At 37.2% G+C, this 15,744-nt stretch overlaps 1 protein-coding gene across 1 annotated transcript; it reads right to left on the bottom strand.

The window, feature by feature from the left end:
* Positions 1-9,084: 9,084 nt before the first annotated feature.
* On the bottom strand, positions 9,085-13,237 carry LOC132124425 (interferon-induced protein 44-like). Its single transcript, XM_059535416.1, has 8 exons — positions 13,121-13,237; positions 12,836-12,937; positions 12,515-12,559; positions 10,565-10,780; positions 10,241-10,387; positions 9,721-9,895; positions 9,355-9,455; positions 9,085-9,270 (listed from the first exon to the last, which is right to left on the bottom strand). The coding sequence occupies exons 1-8, from the start codon at positions 13,235-13,237 to the stop codon at positions 9,085-9,087; spliced, it is 1,089 nt and encodes a 362-aa protein (XP_059391399.1).
* Positions 13,238-15,744: the final 2,507 nt, after the last annotated feature.

Raw genomic sequence — 15,744 nt, 5'->3', positions numbered from 1 at the left:
TGTTTCTGATACTCACTTTGTAGCACATTCACATGCTTAAGACCGTGACAGATATGAAAAACATCTAAATACTTACTGAACAAGGTGCTTTAGATATAAAAAATTATATAAACATTGAACTTCATAAACATTAAGATGATAGTCAGGCAGTGAAGAAGTGGAGTACATGCTAAAAGGATTTAAATATCTGTAGTACATTATCTTCCTTACATTAACCTGCACTAAGTGAAAATGTAAAATTGATTAACAGTGCAAAAATAAATGATGCATATGGCAGTGTGCTTACATATTCTACAACCCGAATTCCGGAAAAGTTGGGACGTTTTTTAAATTTTAATAAAATGAAAACTAAAGGAATTTCAATAATTTTCAATAAATTTCAAAAATAATTGCCTATTGCAAATTTATGAATCCATGGTTAACTTTTTTTCTGCAGTCACTGGGCTATATGTATTGAGACATTTTTAAATTTATATTTTGTAAAAAATAAAAAATAAATAAACCTGAATTGTAATCTAAACATCTGTATTTTCATACAATTTCACAAATAAGTAGGCTATAATATGCGCACCACAGGCATATCGCGCTGTGTGAACGCATTCATGTGATTGGCTTATAAGTAAACAATCCCCCACGTGGAGTGCGTTCTTGTGATTGGCTAAAAGAAGGGAGATATCTGATTGGTTGCAGATCATTCCCTGTTTAAAAAAAGGCATTTGTGTGTCGAGTCAAGTCAGGGGAGTCTCAAAATTCACACACAAATGCAGTGAAGTTCACAGACCGCAAGCAGTTTGTAAATCAAGATATATGTGTGTGTGCATCAGAAATACATTTCTGAATCTTGTCCTGTGCATTTGTGAATCTTGAGTGCATTTGTAAATGTTGTTTGCATTTCTGAATTTTGTATGCATTTGTGAATCTTCTGTGCTTTTTAAATTTTGTGTGCGCATTTGTAAATTTTGTGCACATTTGTGTATCCTGTGTTTGTATTTATGAATCCTGTGTGTGCATATGTGAATGTAGTGTGTGCATTTATCTTTATTGAGACTCTTTTGGCTCCATATAGAACTGCTTGTGGGAAAGTTATGAAATTTGGCACACACACAGAGGACAGTCTCATAATTTCATCATTCATGTTGGTGCTAATAACTTATGAATCATAATCTACTTTTTCAAATTCATCCTAGATGGTTTGTCCCATTTTCACCAAAATTGGCTCAGATCATATTAAGACCATGCTGGCAAAAAGATTCAGTTCAATTCACATTTATTTGTTTAGCGCTTTTCACAATACAAATTTTGCAAAGCAGCTTCACAGAACATTTATGTTTCTACATTTTATTTAGGAGTAGCAAAAGATTTTTGATAGACCAAATCATTCTTATAAAGTGCATTTCCAAATGGACAAAGTCCAAAAAATGGACATGAGGCTATAATCTCCACAACACTTGGTATGTGATATATCAAACATGACCTGAGGGCACATGAGTAGTTGTGGCACCTACTGGTCAAAGGATATCAAAAACAAACTCCTTTTCCTTTGTCGGCTATTTGGGACACTTGAGACTCCAGACAGGTGTGTTGAAGCAGGTTTAGAACTCAGCAGTTTTTGTCAAAGAATACAACACATATTGACAACAGCATAAAGTAGACAGTTTTTGAATTAAAATAGCAGAATTTTATCCATGTTTAGATTTTTTTTTTTTTTTTTTTTTTATAAATACTTTTTTGTGAGGTTGGAATCAGTATTTTGTTAACCCTATCATGCAGCATTTCATGCCAGAACCAAGTGTCTAAACTCAACCCTAGTGTTGAGTGTTGTTCAGTAGCAGTATGTGAATAATTTTTTATTGAGTTTTTATTTAGATTCTATGCATGAATATCTCTATGCAGATACATTAAATTTTGAATAGCATGCTAACATACCTCCTCTTGCCATTTCCATATCCTTTATGGCTTTTTATTCTATAACATTTTCTATTCAGCTACAACTCAATCTAGATCGGTCTCTGTCAGAAGGAGATAAATTAACGAGAAGTCTACTATTTATGGAGGCTATATCTTTAACACCAAGCATTTCTGCAGACTCTGTTGACACTCTCCTTGATTCATTTAACTCAAAAGTTAAGAATGTTATAGATGATATTGCTCCAATAATAGTCAGTAAGAAAACAAACAGACAGAAATCAGTTTGGAGAAGATCAACAGCAGTTCAGACTATGAAAAGACAATGCAGAAAAGCAGAGAGGATGTGGCGGAAGACAAAACTTGAAATTCACTATAGCATCTATTAAGACAGCCTTCATGATTTTAATGTGAAACTAGCCACAGTTAGACAGAATTTCTTCTCAAACCTTATAAACAGTAATTACATAACACTCGTACTCTTTATGCCACTGTTGAGAGACTGACAAACCAAAGACCAGGTTGGTTTGCAACCTGGTCTCACAGAAATCTGTGAGGTTGACTGGTTTCATAATGTTTAGGGAACATATCAAATGTAACACATGAGGTAACACTTATCAACAACTCACCCCGACAATAGCAGACCAGGGGCCTGTACCATGATGCTGATCGGTAACTGTCTGAGGAATATTTGTGTATATGTATGTGTGTGTGTTTGTCAGCTCAGGCTTTGATCCTGAGTTTGTGGAGCACATGTGTGACATCACTGGTGAAAAACCAATCACAAACTTAGTTTAAGGTTAAAGGTTTTGCTAAAGGTAAAGAGATTAAAGAATATTATTAATTTTAAATGCATTTACAAGGAAAAAATGCTTTTCATAAAAGAGGACAAATAAAATTAATTATCTTGCTTTATCACAAGAGAAGACTCAAACATGTAAGGTCACGTAGTTCTTTTTAAAGAATCGATTAATTCTACAGCTTATTTATATTACATACGATCTTGTATATATTAACATTAATTTAAAATAAATGATTTATAATAACAGATAAACTAAAATTGCTTGTGTGAAATGGATTCATTAAAATATAAATCATATAAAATAACTAATCCAGACAATTATTTTTTGTACTAATGACCTTTTCTTTGGAGGTAGATAAACTGAGGAGTGACTTGTGAGACATGTGTCACTTTGCTCAAACACAGGACCAAACAGGAAAAGTAACACAGCTGAACCAGAAGCAGGTTCAAGCTCAAACCGGTGTGCAACGTTTTGCTTCGGTTTCTGGTTTGAACGACATGTTTCCTGGAAACGGTGTTCAAAATGGCATACTTGCTTACTGCTTACTGCCCAGTACACAGTGTATACTGCCTATTATTTTTAAAGAATAGCGTGTGAAATAAGCAACAAATGTTCCAGAGAAGTATGCTAAAGTGTTGTCACATGGCAAAACATTAATTCAGTTCAGCTACTGAGGCTGTTACCTCACAAATAAATGTACTAACCAAACAGTACGCAATAACACAGTGTGTTTAAATGATCATACTTATAAATATTATTGAATGAATGCAACTTTATTGGGACAAAAACCTCCCTCACCTATACAGCTAACCACCTAATAACACTGTATTATTAATGAGATTTCTAATTTTCAAATATTTACTTTATTTTATTGATAATAAATGCCTTTCTGATCTGATATGTGATGGGAAAACGAGTAAAACAAGTTTAGTTTATTAAAAGGTGGCCTTGATCTCGGGTCGATCGTGTCAAAATCACTCATCACACGTCTTTTACCCGCTGTGCTACCGATAGTACAGGTAAATGGGCTTCTTTTGCAGTGCTCTTTATTGGAGCCAGGCATTGGTGGGCGGAGTTAATGTAAATAGTTTCTGCCAACCAACTGCTATTTATATATTATATTACTGTAATATTTGTATTATTCATTATCTTTGAAATAATCTGTACTGTATAAAGCACTATAGAGATAGCTGTGACATCTTGATAGTGGTTTGACTTGATCAGAAATGTGCTGTAGAGATTAAAGTACAATTTATGCCCTACTTATGATATTGTTTTTTTAGATACACAGCGATAGTTTGAAGCGTGTTTGCATTTGCCCCCTGGATGTTGAGAAAGAACGAGTTAAATATGCAGTTCTGCGCATGTGTCGAGCTCCTCCATCTGTGTTGTGGGGGTTATTGGATGTGTGGGTGGCTCGAGCGTCTGTCCCTTTAATCGCTGAAGCCCTTTCGGTCATGCCACTTCTCCCCTGACGCTCCGAAGGTCTGTGTACTCCACTGCTGTATATCACAACAGCCACAACGGAGCAACTGAGGGCTGCTGTTAGCTTCAATCACAGATTAGATTTGTGCTTATTACATAATATAATATAATTTCTGTGAATGTAATTATCATTAAAATACTTTATATATTTGCTATTATTTTATTTGCTTATTTCTGTTTCCAAGCAGACTCAATCAAGTCATTCAAATAGACTTTTAAATGCATTCTTTATTTCTGAATAATGTAAGTTAATTTTGTTAAACTGATGCATTTCATTTCTGCATTTAAACAGGTCAATATTAATTAAATAGATGGAAAATATATTTAAAAAGTAGATTAAGTTGCATGTCGGTTATCATAGTCAGACTCAGTGACAATCCCATTATTCAATGCAGTACTTACCTCCAGCTGGTTTTGATTTTTTTGCTCCCATTAGGAATCTTTTGTCTTTTAAACAAATACCAATCACAGAACTATCTTTACTGTCTTGTGCTGCTGAAGGATGTGCAGATGTGATGTGAAGGCAGCTCTCATCAGAGGGTGTATTTATACATGCAGGTCTAACTTTCAGTTTCACTTTAAATAACAGATTGGAAAGGAAAATGGGTGCAGGTCAGCATTTTCTCTGAATAATTACATTTCCCAAAACAGCTGTTTTGATAGAAAACTTGGAATATAGCGTATATAGAGTCACACCCTCGTGTATTTTTCTTTGCAGATCTGTTAGATTCATTGGTTCTAGTGTTTACAGTGTTTATTTATTTATTTATTTTTTGTGTGTGTGTGTGTGTTCTGTGATGACAGTTCTTATCTGAGGCTATATTTATCTACAGGTACATCACTGTAACATTATCTTCCATAGTTGATAGTTAGTGGCAGCCATACCTAAAATAAATAAATAAATAAAAACTGAATTAAACATGCAGATTATTATGACCAATATTTATTTTTTCACAATGTATTTTTAAATGTTTTAAACTAAATAATGAATCATAAAAAACACTCTATGTGAAATCACATCCCTCTCTCTCTCTGTCTCTCTCTCTCTCTGTCTCTCTCTCTCTCTCTCTCTCTCTCTCTCTCTCTCTCTCTCTCTCTCTCTGTCTCTCTCTCTCTCTCTCTCTCTCTCTCTCTCTCTGTCTCTCTCTCTCTCTCATGATTTCAGATCTTTTTAACAATTCTTCTAGTATTTTTGGATTATGTAATTACTGAATTATGTCTGATTACTGGACTTTATTCATTTTTAAAGAGCAGATTAAAGACATATTTTTTACACATGCAGTGAAGCAATATATGTTTATTGAATGCTAACACTATTGCTCTTCAAATAGATTTTAAATTTAGTGACACTAATGAATTTAGCAATAAGATAGAGAGAGAGAAAGAGAACATCGCATTATTCAGTTTCTGATTTATTCTAATTGTTTTAATGAATTATTTCTTAACAAATTACTTAACTGAATAATTTACACTGTCTGTGTTACTCATTCCAAATAATGTTACCATCTTACTGAGGTAGATCATAAATCTGGGGGTTTATAGCTAATAAATGTGAAAGTGAAAGTGACGTGTGGTCAATGAGGGATTCGGTGTCTTGCTCAAGGGAAGCTCAGTCGTGGTTACTGAAGGTGGATGAGAGAGCTGTTAATTCACTCCCACATCTACATTTCCTGCGTGTATTAAAACTCAAACCCGCAACCATCGGGTTAAAAGTCCAACTCTAAACATTAGACTATAACTGTCCCACATAATTTAATTAAAGTTAATTAAGCTCATTGCGTCTTTTCAAATTCCTAATAGACACACAAACACAGAAAGGGAGAAACAGAAACTTAGAGAGCGGGTCGGATGCTGAGAGGATGGAGCTCGATCTGTATCTCGTGATTCATGAAGGTCCTGACTGCAGTCTGCAGAGAGGGGCGGGGCTATCTATGGGTGCTATTCTGTGTGCCAATGAGATTAGAGAAGGGGCGAGACGACATGACTGCAGTCAGATCCTTCTTGAATCGTGACACACAGACAAAGGAATTTGTTGTTGTGTGTGTGTGTGTGTGTGTGTGTGCTCTTGTTTTTGGTCATATCAGGACACAACTCTGTATAATGACATGGGTATGACACAGGTATTACAAGGAGAGGGTGACTTATGAGGACATAACCCATGTCCCCATTTTTCAAAACGCTTATAAATCATACAGAATGAGTTTTTTTGAGAAAGTAAGTTTCCTGTGAGGGTTAGGGTTAGGTGTAGGGTTGGTGTAGGGCCATAGAATATACAGTTTGTACAGTATAAAAACCATTACACCTATGGGATGAACCCACTTTTCACAAAAACAAACATGAGTGAGTGTGTGTGTGTGTGTGTGTGTGTGTGTGTGTGTGTGTGTGTGTGTGTGTGTGTGTGTGTGTGTGTGTGTGTGTGTGTGTGTGTGTGTTTTAAAGGTGCTCCTGGTACATACATACATGCATTCATTTATACACATCTGACATTAGAACAGGAAAAAAAAACATTTAAATAGTAAGACTTAACAATTAATAATGTGTATGAATCTTTATGGACAGATTTTTGCATTTTTACTCTTTATAGAAATGTGTAAACAAAGAGTGTATATGTTTGTACATAATACTTGAGAAAGAGGCAATAATTAAAGATGTAGACTGAATTACCAAAATGAATAACAGAACAGATTCATGTATTAGCTGTTTAAGTTGGAGATATGATTTAGTCTTCTGTGTTTTGTCAGCATGGATCCAGTGGGAGTGAATTCAGCTGGAGATGCTGTATGACTGAAGGAGAGATGATCTAGTACCAGGTGATGCAGAACCAATTATTCTCTGGTCAAACTTTGATGGCAGTATTAACAGCCGAATTACAAATCCTGGCAAAAAAAAAAATTAATTGTTTGAATTTTAGGAATTTTAGGATAGTTCTACCCCTATGATATGACATAAAAGTTTTAATCACACACCTGTTGCTGAGTGTAAATGTGCATAAAGCAGTATGTGTCAGAGAATGTGTCTCTGAAGAATCTTATCAAGGCTAAAGTCACTGCGCTTGCCACAGTCTGTCATGAAATTTACTACAACACTCACTTTTATTTTATTTTATGAGTTTGCTAGATAACATCACTGTGGAAAGTATTTCAGCATGTTTGCATGTTACCAAGATTTGGCTTTTGGCTCAACAACAGACGCTGGTATCTTGGTATCTCATCCAGATTTGCATTGCATAAATAAATAATCATTAAATATAAATATAACTGACTTTATTTTTTATTGAATGTTAATACTCGCATTTGACAATTTGTAAATATAACATTGTACGTAATTTACACATGTGTAAAACACATTGTGTTATTTATGCTTTACATTACAGAACAAAAAAGATGGTAATCCTGCTCGATAACATCTGGAAACAAGTACGGTCAATTTAAATCAATCTGACTCGTATAGAAAAATGACCTTCAGTGAGACAGAAAAAAAAAAAAAACACATAAAACCGTTCTGCTGGTGGGAGAAACAGGAACAGGAGAAACATCCCTGATCGATGTGATGATCAACTACATGTTGGGTGTTCAGAGAGAAGACAAGGTTTGGTTTGAGATCACAGATGATCAGAGCGACCGAGCTTTAGTTCACAGTCAGACCTCCAGCATCACTGTTTATGAGTTTAATCATAATTAGATTACAATCTATTCATTCATTAATTTATTCATAAAGAGATCGCCATGAGTTTGCTCATATCATTCATGAAATACATGCACTGTGTCTGGTGATCAATGCAACACATGACTCTCTGACAGACGAATATATATATATATATATATATATAGTCACTGCATTTGTGATACAAGTAATGCATTTATACAAGTTTGATGTCATTGTAATATTCCAGTGTATTTACTCGGTTTCAACTCAGCAGCATCTGCATTTCCTATAAAACAGACGAGGAGAGCAAACCTTCCTCCTCCTGTCCACACAACCTTCTACAGAGGCACAACAGAGAGTATTTTGATCTGCAGTCTCTCAGTCTGGAACAGTATAGTAGCTGTACAGCCGCAGACAAGAAGTCCATCCAGAGAACAGTTAGGACAGCAGAGAAAATCATCAGGACGCTGCTTTTAGCAGAGCCACCAAAATAATCAGTGACTCCACTCATCCCGCAAATGCACTGGTCAATCATATATGTTATTTCTCTCTGCTGCTACTTGTGAGCAATACATCAGCTATTACACCCATTAGGTGCACTAACCCCACTAATTATAGTTCTTGTATTATTCTGTAAATATTTAGCTGAGAATTGTCTTATATGGTCATATCTTATTTTGTCCCTCATGGTGTGATATTGATATAGTACTGAATTATTATAAGGGTTATATAGAGTAATACTGTTAGCATGTTGATTCTCTGCTACCATGATGGATTATGTAGATGCTGAATGAACTGAAACATAGCACGAGTTGATTAAAAAAAACATAATTGTAGAACAGTTCACTAGGGAGCAAAATGCACAAAGACGACCAATTACCATTACACAGAAGAAGAGCAGAAAAGGGCAGCAACAACAACAACAGAAAGAGATAACATGATTTTAGTACTAACATATCACTCAGAAGCCTTCAGGAATATAAATATAAAGTATATATGTTAGATACCAAATGCAAGTGTACTGAACTTGAATCTTCAAATAGAATTACTTTTTTTAGCTATTACTTTTTATAATTTCACAACTAATCTGTGTGGTAATTTCTAATACTGTGATTATTTGTGATCGCTCACTTTTATAGTTGTCAAATGTTGGCTATAACCTGTACCATGTTACACATGAAATGCATCTTGATTCAGATGATGCTATTCTTTTGATCATTTAAAATTAATTCAACTCTAAAGTCTATTATTGTTGTTTACATTCGTTGTAAGCACCATGCCTCTGTCTTGCATCAGCAGAACGCACAATCTGATCAAATGCCTTGAGAATCAAGACATCAGCATCATTGTTTGTGTTAATCTCATCATGATAGTTCTTCACTGGGAAGATGTAGCTCACTGGAACACCTACTGTGGCACTGCACATCTCCATCTGGACAGAAACACAATGCAAAATTGTTTGTAAAACTATAGAAAACATGCAACATGTATAGATGATTAAAATTACATATAGTACCTTCTCTTTGATGATCTTGCTTCTGTAGACCATCTGTAGATCATTTTTGACAAGAGGACTTGCTTCATGCACTTTAGACAAGACAATCACTTGAGGAATCTCTACAATGAAAAAGATGAAAGTGTTTTAATCCAAATGATACAAATCTACATTTTGTAATATATTCCTGCGTTTTCCATTTCTCTCATCTTGTCCAAAACAAAGGCAAATAAAATTACATTGTTATTGGTTCACTTAAAGCATCTTTATCTATTGTTGAAATGTTTTTAAAATTTGCACAAAAGCTAAATTATTTTTCATGTGGAATGTAGGAGATTTTATGTTTTAAAGTGTTGTGCATAAGAAAGGCAAAATAGAAGGTTTTACCTTTATCACTGATTTCTTGGCAAATGATCCTCAATTTCTCTGTAATTCTCTTATCTTCTGCATAGGGTTGGAATGTATTTGCATCTATGACGTAAACTAGGCAGAAGGCTTGATCAGACAGTGAAGGGTTTTGATTGTAATGTTCATCATCACTAGTGAGTGATTTCTCCTCAAACTAAGATTATAAAATAAAAACAAGATATAAAAATGAGAGAGATATTGTACACATTCAAATGTTAATTTTAAACTAAATGAATGTAGTCAATGGGATAGTTCACCCCAAAAAATAATTTTGTCATTATTTACTCACGCTCAAGTTGTTCCAAACCTGTGTGAGTTTCTTTCTTCTGTTAAATACAATAGAAAATATTCTGAAGAATGTTGAACACATTTTTTCACATTCTAGTCAATGACAACCAGTAGCTGTTTGGTTACCAGCATTCTTCAAAATATATTTTTTTTTTGTGAATTTTCATTTTTGGGGTGAATGATCCCATTAACTTTTAATTGAATGTCTTACTTTATATCCCTCCTTCACATGTCCATATATGGTGTTGACAATGTCATCTATTTGACACTCCGATATTCTTTCAGGTTCTAAACCTTTTATGTCACATAATTCAAAAGGCAAATCTGCATCTCCACTTCTAATGCGGTATGTTCTCAGCTGTAAACAAAGACAGAGAAAAATTGCAAAACATATATTTTTAAATATCAGACAATGCTTATGATTTTAAACACATGTCTGGTTTGGTTGATGATTTGTCTATATTTCCTTAAATCATATTCCTACAATCTTATCAGCTACCATGTGTGTGCAATAAAGATGTCAAATAATGCTTACTATTTTTGTGAAATTTTGACTGTCAGCTAGTGCTTCGTTGACTATTTTTCCTTGAAAGGCACTAAGGACAGAGTTAATAAAGCTGGACTTCCCTGCTCCAGTTTGTCCAGCCACCAGGATCTTGATGTTTGTCACATCTGGATTACTCGGAGTAAAATTTTCTAGACGTTCTTTCAGCACTTCCTTCTGTCCACAAAAGACAAAATTATCTTCACACTAAATAAATAAATATAATATAGACTATATGGTAGAGTATATGAAAAAAAAACTTTGGATCTTTCTGTTTGAGAATTCTTATCTGGGTGTTATTTATTCAGTCAATATGTTCTATTTTTAGCCAATTTACACATTTTTTCAAGACAAAGAAAATTATATATTTTTTTAAATCTCCATTTTAAATACATTGATAGTTTGATATTTTGAAACCAGTTATACTTCATTTTATAATTCCAGGCAAAAGGGAACAAAAGCCTGCACACAATGTCCTTTAATGTAAAAAAATAAATAAATCAAAAATAACTTCAACAGCAAACATTTATTTAGAGGTCAGATATTTTAAAACAAATATCTATTAGACAATGTGTATTTTACAGGCCTAAATATAATTAGGCCTAAATATAATTTGAGCTATTTGGCTTTCTACAAATACAAAATTTACCATATCTTTGAACAGTCTACTATCTATGATAAGATGATAAGCCTACATACTACATACTCCACACAACCTCTGTTTATGTGGCTTACCTCCAGTCAAATGACCTCCATGCTTCATCCAGTACAGTGAGAAAAAAAAACAAAAAACTTTTAGATCACATAAATACGGAGCCCCGCACATGACATGCAAGAAAAAATAAATAAATTGTGTGCACGATTTACTAATTTGTTCCCTCAATTTACTAAAACGTGCACACGATTACTATTGCGTTCCCTCGATTTACTATTATGTTCGCTTGATTTGCTAAATCGTGCGCACGATTTAGCAAATCAAGGGAACGAATTAGTAAATCATGCGCACAATTTATAATTCAAGTGAACGCAATACTAAATCGAGGGAATGCTATAGTAATCATGTGCACGTTTTAGTACATTGAGGGAACAAATTAGTAAATCGTGCATACGATTTAGCCTTATATTTTTTCCTGCGTGTCATGTGCGGGGCTCCGTACATAAACACCTCAGTTTAACAATAAATTGACAGATCTAACAGATAATTCTCAGAACTTTGGGTAACATCCAAAAATATGAAACCAAGAATCAAAAAACATTTAAACAACCCAAAAACAAAACTCAAAGGCAAGACAAGGCAGGAAATGAGAGAACATGGGCTAAACAATACTCTGCAGTGAATGGTGGTGTGAGACTGAGTTGACAGGATAACGAGGTAACAAGGAGGGAGGAGCTAATCAATTATATAAGAAACTAACAAAGGAACAAGGGAACACAGAAACAATGGGGAACAAGAACATTTCAAAATAAGAGTCCATAAAACCGATACAGGGGAACATAGACTGGGATCCTGACATAGCCCCCCAAAGGGCAGATTACAGATGCCCTTATGCAATCTTGGAGGGCGGTGGAGCAGAGGAGGAACAGGGGGAGGGACAGAGGGCCAGGTCCATGTGGAAGTGGAGTGGCCAGGGACCGATGCAAAGCCGGCAGAGCAGGAAGCCAGGGTGGAGCCGACAGAACAGGAGTCCACCAGGCAGGAGCAGATGGAACTAGAGCCCACCAGGGTAGAGCAGGCGGACCTGGAGCCCCCCAGGGCAGAACATGTGGACCTGTTGCCAACCAGATGGAACTGTAGTCTGCCAGACCGGAGTAGACAGAACTGGATGCCACCAGGCCGGAGTAGGCGGAACTGAAGCCATCCAAGGTGGAGCCAATGGAACTGAAGCCCACCAGGGCAGAGCAGAGGACCACCACAGCCGAGCAGATGGGACCGAAGCCCACCAGGGTGGAGCAAATGGGGCTGGGACCCATGGCAGTGACTGGGGCCTAGAGAAAACAGAGACAGACAACACAGGCAGTGCATTCATGGTCTCAGGGACAGAGGCAGGGAACACAGAGTTCATAGACGGCCTCCATAGCCATGACAGGACACAATGAGAATTCATAGATGGCATTCATAGCCGTGACAGGACAGAATGAGAGTTCATAGATGGCTTTCATAGCCTTGACAGAGCAGGACAAAGTTTCACATATGGCCTTCATAGCCATGAAAGGGCAGGAAGAAATTTCACAGACGGCCCCTGTAGCAGTGACAGGACAGACAGGAAGTTCATAGACGGCCTCCGTGGCCATGACAGGACAGGCAGTGAGTTCACAGACGGGAACAAATGACACCTCTGGAGGTTCTGCAGCAGTTGCCGCCACCTATGGAGGTTCGACAACAGTATCATAAGAAAACAGGGAAAGTTCATCAATAGGTGCCACCACTGTGCAAGAAGCTGAAGCTGGCATCGCTGCCTCAGAAGGTTGTGCAGTACGAGCTGCCACCTCTGGAGAAACTGCAGTGGGCGCCATCACCTCTGGGGACAAAAAAGTGTGAGCCATTACCTTGGGAGATTCTGCAACATCAGCTGCCACCTCTGGAAACATCATAGTAGGTGCCGCTGTCTCACGAGTCTCAGTGGTGGAGTATGCAGCCCAAATACTCCATAAAGCAATCCCCATTGTGGGAAGCACCAGAGAGAGGGGAAAAAGTTCAGGAACAGGAGGGCTAGAGTGAATGGGTTTTTGGATTCCAGCTGCACCTGCCACCACCAGCGGTGGATCATTCATACTGGATGCCAGTCTGGGACACTGAAGAACTGATCTCGAAGATCTAGGTGCAGCTGACAGGAAGTGACCTGACTCTGGACAAACATCTAAATGTTACGAGAGTCTGGACGAACAGCTGAGATATGACGAGACTCTGGACGATCAGCTGAGGCGTGACGAGGCTCTGGAAGATCAGCTGAGATATGACAAGACTCTGGATGATCAGCGGAGGCATGACAAGACTCTGGACGATCAGCTGAGGCGTGACGAGACTCTGGACGATCAGCTGAGGCGTGAAGAGACTCTGGACGAACAGCTGAGATATGACGAGACTCTGGAAGATCAGCTGAGGCATGACGAGACTGGACGATCAGCTGAGGCGTGACGAGACTCTGGACGATCAGCTGAGGCGTGAGGAGTCTCTGGATGATCAGCTGAGGTGTGACGAGACTCTGGACGATCAGCTGAGGCGTGATGAGACCCTGGAAGTTTAGCTGAGACATGAGACAACGAGACTCTTGAAGATCAACGGTGACTTGACTTAACTCTGGAAGATCAACGGTGACTTGACTTGACTCTGGAAGATCAACGGTGACTTGACTTGACTCTGTGACACCCACAGTAAACAAAGAGCCAACTGACAACAAAGCATATTCCAGGAACTGACAGAGTGATGAACGCGGACCCTCGCTTCTAAACTAGAGAGGTTGATTTATGCCATCACAGAAAAAATGTCTGGTAACTCAGAATAGTAAGCAACGGATAAAGTGAAAGTGATGTGACATAATGCCAAGTATGGTGACCCATACTCAGAATTCGTGCTCTGCATTTAACTCATCCAAAGTGCACACAGACAGCAGTGAACACACACACACCGTGAACAAACACCCAGAACAGTGGGCAGCCATTTATGCTGCGGCACCCGGGGAGCAGTTTTGGGTTCAGTGCTTTGCTCAAGGGCACCTCAGTCGTAGTATTGTCGAGGCCCGAGACTCAAACCCATAACCCTGGGGTTAGGAGTCAAACTCTCTAACCACTAGGCCACGAGTTCCCTACACTCTCTAGTATGGTTCTGCAGTGATCGTGGGCCTTGCTTAATGGCAAATAGTATTTTATTGGTGTCCATATCTGGCCAGTGTTCACCTGAACAGCTGCTGGATCCTTGTGTGGCCGAGTATTCTGTAACGTGTGAGCCGATGAGATGTGAGGATCCATTTGCAAGCTTTTATTGGTCAGAGACATGGTCATAACAGGCATGTGTCAAACAATGGCAAACAGGTATATAGAGGGCAAGACACAAGAATAATCCTAGGGCAAGCATGGGTCTTTAATGAGCGAACAATATCCAGACAGGGTAATCCAGACATTAAACAGATGGTACTGCGCATGTGTCGAAGCTCATCCATCCATATTGGGAGGGAGGGGTCTCGATCCCCTGCCCCTTTAAGAGCCAACGCCCTTTCTGTCACATAACTTCTACGCTGCTGCTCCATTCTTGTGATGTAACACTCTTATTAGCACATTGTATGCTCATACTGCTAAAGTTCAGTTAAATACTCCAGGTTCAGTCTGTATTCTAACAACAGACAAGGGAGTGATTACAGGATCCAAGCAGACTCAATCAAGTCATTCAAATTAAATTTTTTAAATTCAGAATTTTTCATTCTGAATATTGTAAGTTAATTTTGTTAAACTGATGCATTTTATGAATTTATGCATTTAAATAGATAAAATTTGATTGAATAGATGGAAAATCTATTTAAAAAGCAAATAAGTTAAAAGATGCATGTCAGTTATCATAGTCAGACTCAGAGACAATCCCATTATTCAATGCAGTACTTAACTGCAGTTGATTCACTTGATCCCATTTGCAATCGTGTGTCGTTTGAACAGTAATAAGAAGAATCACAGAACTATCTTTACTGTCTTGTGCTGCTGAAGGATGTGCAGGCGTGATGTGAAGGCAGCTCTCATCAGAGGGTCTATTTATACATGCAGGTTTAACTTTCAGTTTCACTTTAAATAACAGATTGGAAAGGAAAATGTTTGTCATCTCTAGTGATTATAATGGGTGCAGATCAATATTTTCCAAAAACAGCTGTTTTGATAGAAAACTTGGAATATAGCATTATAGAGTCACACCCTCGTGTATTTTTCTTTGCAGATCTGTTAGATTCATTTGTTCAAGTGTTTACAGTGTTTTTGTGTTCTGTGATGGCAGTTCTTATCTAAAGGCTATATTAATCTACAGGTACACACTGTAACATTATCTTTCATAGTTGATAATGCCAGCCATACCTACAAAAAAAAAAAATAATAATAAAATAAAAAAATAACAGAACTAAACATGCAGGTTATTATGAACCAATAATAAGTTCTGAGTAAATCTTGAAAAGATTTATATGAAAATATGAAAGTGA

This window comes from Carassius carassius, chromosome 42, assembly GCF_963082965.1.
Source record: "Carassius carassius chromosome 42, fCarCar2.1, whole genome shotgun sequence".
In the NCBI taxonomy this organism is placed as follows: Eukaryota; Metazoa; Chordata; class Actinopteri; order Cypriniformes; family Cyprinidae; genus Carassius; species Carassius carassius.
Note: the sequence above shows the minus strand (reverse complement) of the source record. Positions and strands in the feature narration are given on the sequence as shown.

Excerpts from the sequence above, each read along its gene's own strand:
- LOC132124425 (XM_059535416.1), bottom strand. The coding sequence starts at position 13,237 with ATGGGGATTGCTTTATGGAGTATTTGGGCTGCATACTCCACCACTGAG. Across the intron at positions 9,896-10,240 it reads ATGTGAAGGAGGGATATAAA|TTTGAGGAGAAATCACTCAC; the intron begins GTAAGACATTCA and ends TTATAATCTTAG. Across the intron at positions 9,456-9,720 it reads CCAAGAAATCAGTGATAAAG|AGATTCCTCAAGTGATTGTC; the intron begins GTAAAACCTTCT and ends TTTTCATTGTAG.